At 48.1% G+C, this 3,501-nt stretch overlaps 1 protein-coding gene across 1 annotated transcript; it reads left to right on the forward strand.

Annotated features, from left to right (window-relative positions):
- Nucleotides 1–5: 5 nt before the first annotated feature.
- Nucleotides 6–1,049, forward strand: LOC107299290 (phospholipase A2 inhibitor-like; the record flags this gene model as incomplete). Its single annotated transcript, XM_015828651.1, has 1 exon — nucleotides 6–1,049. A coding segment is annotated over one exon (960 nt), but the record flags the coding sequence as incomplete, so codon positions are not given.
- Between the last annotated feature and the right edge of the window lie 2,452 nt (nucleotides 1,050–3,501).

Consider the following 3,501-nt stretch of genomic DNA (forward strand, 5'->3'; position numbering starts at 1 on the left):
TTGCCTGCCTTGTGATGTCCCTCAGCAGCTTCGCCAAGCAGCTCCCTCACTGCCTGCCTCTTCCTCCTTCAGAAAAAAGAGTGGTCTGCAACTCTTCCTCTCTCCGTGAATTTCCCACCGGCTTCCCCAATGATACCCAGACGGTCTACGTTCAGTTCACCCAGCTCTCTAGCCTTGGTTCGGAGGCCCTCCAGGGTCTTCCAAACTTACAGGGGCTTCATCTGTCGGACAACCAGCTGAAGACCCTTCCGAGTGGCCTCTTCCGTAACCTCCCCCAACTGCACACCCTGGATCTCTCCAGAAATCTCCTAAAAGATCTGCCTCCGGAGATCTTCACCCACGCAATTAGCCTGGCCTATTTATCCCTCAGTAAAAACCAGCTAGCTGAATTGGACCCCTCCTGGTTCGAAACCTTGGAGGACCTCAAGTTCTTGTACCTCGACCACAATGAGCTGAAGGAGATCCCAGGTTCCATCTTCCAGAAGCTGACGATGCTCCTCTCTCTGGACCTGTCCTCCAATCTCCTCCATTGTCTGTCTCCAAAGTTGTTCAAAGGCCTTCCCTATTTAAATGTTTTAAACCTGAAGAATAACCCAATCCGGTCCATCGCCCCCAATACTTTCCACAGGAATTCCGGGCTGTGGGTGCTCTCCCTGAGGAACTGCAGCCTGACTCACGTTCCAGTTGGGCTCTTCCAGCCATTGAACCGTCTGGGACGATTGGATCTCTCCGCCAACGAAATCACCGCCCTGGAGCCTTCATTCGTCAACGTGTCTTCCGATTTCACTCTTGATCTTTCCGGAAACCCATGGGCGTGTGACTGCCGCATGCACGCTCTCTTAAACTGGGTCCAGGGAGGCGACGTTGATTTGTTCTCCAAGCAGGATGTTGTCTGCGCTTTCCCGAAAAGTTTGAATGGCCAAGTTGCAACTTCCCTCAACGGATCCCAACTGTGTCCCTGCTAAAGCTTCAGGACGGGTCTTTTTCCAACCTGCTCAGCTGGTATGCCTTAAGACGGTTGGACTTCATAAAGAGTTTATTGGTTTTCTTTTACATACATATGTTAATTTTTCAACCCACGAGCTGTCTGAGCTCAGCTATGCTAATACATATTCAATTCCGAATCCTTCATTCTTTCCTCTAACCAACAATAAAACAAGTCCCAAGTTTGCTAGTAGTCTGTGTCTTCTTTGTCTTTCAGTCTCATAGTTAATCTGTCCACCTCTGCGCATTCCAATATTTTTCTGGTTATTTCTTCGTTCTTCCAATATTGCGCAAAGATGATTCTCGCTGCTGTGGTGACGTGTAAAATCAAATATAGACTTTGCTTATTGATCTTTTCAGGCATGATACCTAGTAAGAAAAGTTCAGGTTTAAAATCAACATGTTCACCTCATATTTTTTTCTAACCAAGCATGTATCTTTTTCCAATAAGCTTTAGTTTGCCACATGTCCACCAAATGTGATAGTACGTGCCTGAGTTGTGCTTACATTTCCAGCATCTATCTGACATACTTTTAAACATTTTTTGCTAATCTTGCTGGTGGAAAAGTGCCATCTATAAAGTATTTTATATAAGTTGTCTTTATACAAAGTTGACATTGTTAATTTGTCATTTCTCTCCCATAGCTTTTGCCACTTTTCTAATTCTATATTGCAGCCAAAGTTTTTTGCCCATCTTATCATTGTTTCTTTAACTTGTTCCCTTTCCATTTCCAAAATTAACTAAAAATTATACATTTTCTTAATCAATTTCTCATCTGAGGTTAACAAAATCTTATCAAATACAGTTTGATCTTTATAGAATCCATAGTTTCACGTCTTTTTCATATCTATTTTGTATCTGTAAATATGCCCACCATGACAGATTGATCCCGATTTTCCAGTTCTTGCTTAGATTTTAAATTCCCATCAATATTTAGAATATCTCTATGTGCCCATATTTTTTCAAAATCTACCAAGTTCGGATGTACAAATGCCTCCATCGTTGACAGCCACCCTGGAATTTTTAAGGATATTTTAGCTGTAAAGAACAAGTGCTCCTCAATTTACAACCGTTTCATTTAGTGACCATTCGAAGTTGCAACAGCACTGAAAAAAATGACTTGTGACAATTTTCACCCTTACAACCGTTGCACCCCAAGGACATGTGGTTTTCCTCCGGCATTTATTTGCTCTCTGCTCCTTCCACTAAATCAGGGCTTTTTAACCTTTTCACCCATTGTACCACTTTTAGGATATGGCAACATCTGAGTACCACCAGTCACCTAGCAAGGTGTCAAAAACTTGATGACCAAAAAAAAAAGGAAAAAGTCATAAAGTACAGGTAGTCCTCGACTTACAACAGTTCGCTTAGTGACTGTTCGAAGTTACAATGGCACTGAAAAAAGTGCCCCCCAAGGCACAGCCGAGCAAGACACCTGCCTGCCCACCCAGAGGCGCTCTTCCTCCTGTCCGAGGTTTCCATTGTTGTGAGTGTTTCTGTTGAGGATTGGCAGCGGGGGTGGAGTGGGGGGTGTTTGGTTTTTATTCCCCCATCTGCTGGGTGGTTGCAGCAGGTTTTGGTCACTTCACATGACCCTGGGACACTGTGACCGTCATAAATATGAATCAGTTGCCAAGCATCTGAATGTAAATCACAAGACCCTGGAGAGGCTGCAACATTCCAGCTGATCGGCGCTTCTGGGCTCAGCAGAAGCACCAGGATCAGCTCCAAGCTCCAGCTGGAGCCTGGCGCTGATCCTGGCGCTTCCGCTGAGCCCTGACAGCCCTGCAGCTCCAGCCGTCTCTCGCTCAGGCTTGTGCGGTGCTGCCACCGGTTCAGCTCATTCCCCTCCCCCGCTACCACTTTTCTAGGATGCTCGCGTACCACCTGCTAGGTGCCAATGTACCACAGGTAGTACCCGTACCACTGGTTGAAAAGCCCTGCACTAAATAATCCCTGCGATTGATGTAAACCAGACATGTCAAACACAAGGCCCGGGGGCCGGATGTGGCCCGCGAAGTGGTTTCATGCGGCCCGCGAAGCCATCTTGGAAACAGTGAGGGAACGGCCCCTGCTGCCTTGGCCCTGGCCCAGGCCAGCTGGGAGCCAATGTACAATTTTGTGGTGGCCATCTATGCTGAAACACATTCAGTCTTAGCTCCACAAGGCCGTCCGGAATCAGCGAGGAACCAGCCCCTGCCGCGTCGGTCCCGCCCCCTGGATGCATGTTGGAGAGGTGTCACCCTTTGTGAGGAATGAAGAAATGCACCGTCACCTGGAAGTGGCCAGCAAATGGCCCTCGCCTACTTCACCTATCCGGCTTGATGGGCTCCGGGGGACGGGTTTCGGCAGGCAGTGGGGCGCTCTCCTCACAGCACCAAGAGGCTGAGCTGGGCGGCGCAAATCCAAAAAGAAACGCGAGGCTGCCCAGCCCCCAGCCTGCCCGGTTTCAGCAGGCAGCGGGGCGCTCTCCTCACAGCGCCAAGAGCTGAGCCGGGTGGCGCGAATCTGACGAG

Source organism: Protobothrops mucrosquamatus, unplaced genomic scaffold (assembly GCF_001527695.2).
Source record: "Protobothrops mucrosquamatus isolate PMUCROS unplaced genomic scaffold, P.Mucros_1.0 scaffold4765, whole genome shotgun sequence".
Lineage (NCBI taxonomy): Eukaryota > Metazoa > Chordata > Lepidosauria > Squamata > Viperidae > Protobothrops > Protobothrops mucrosquamatus.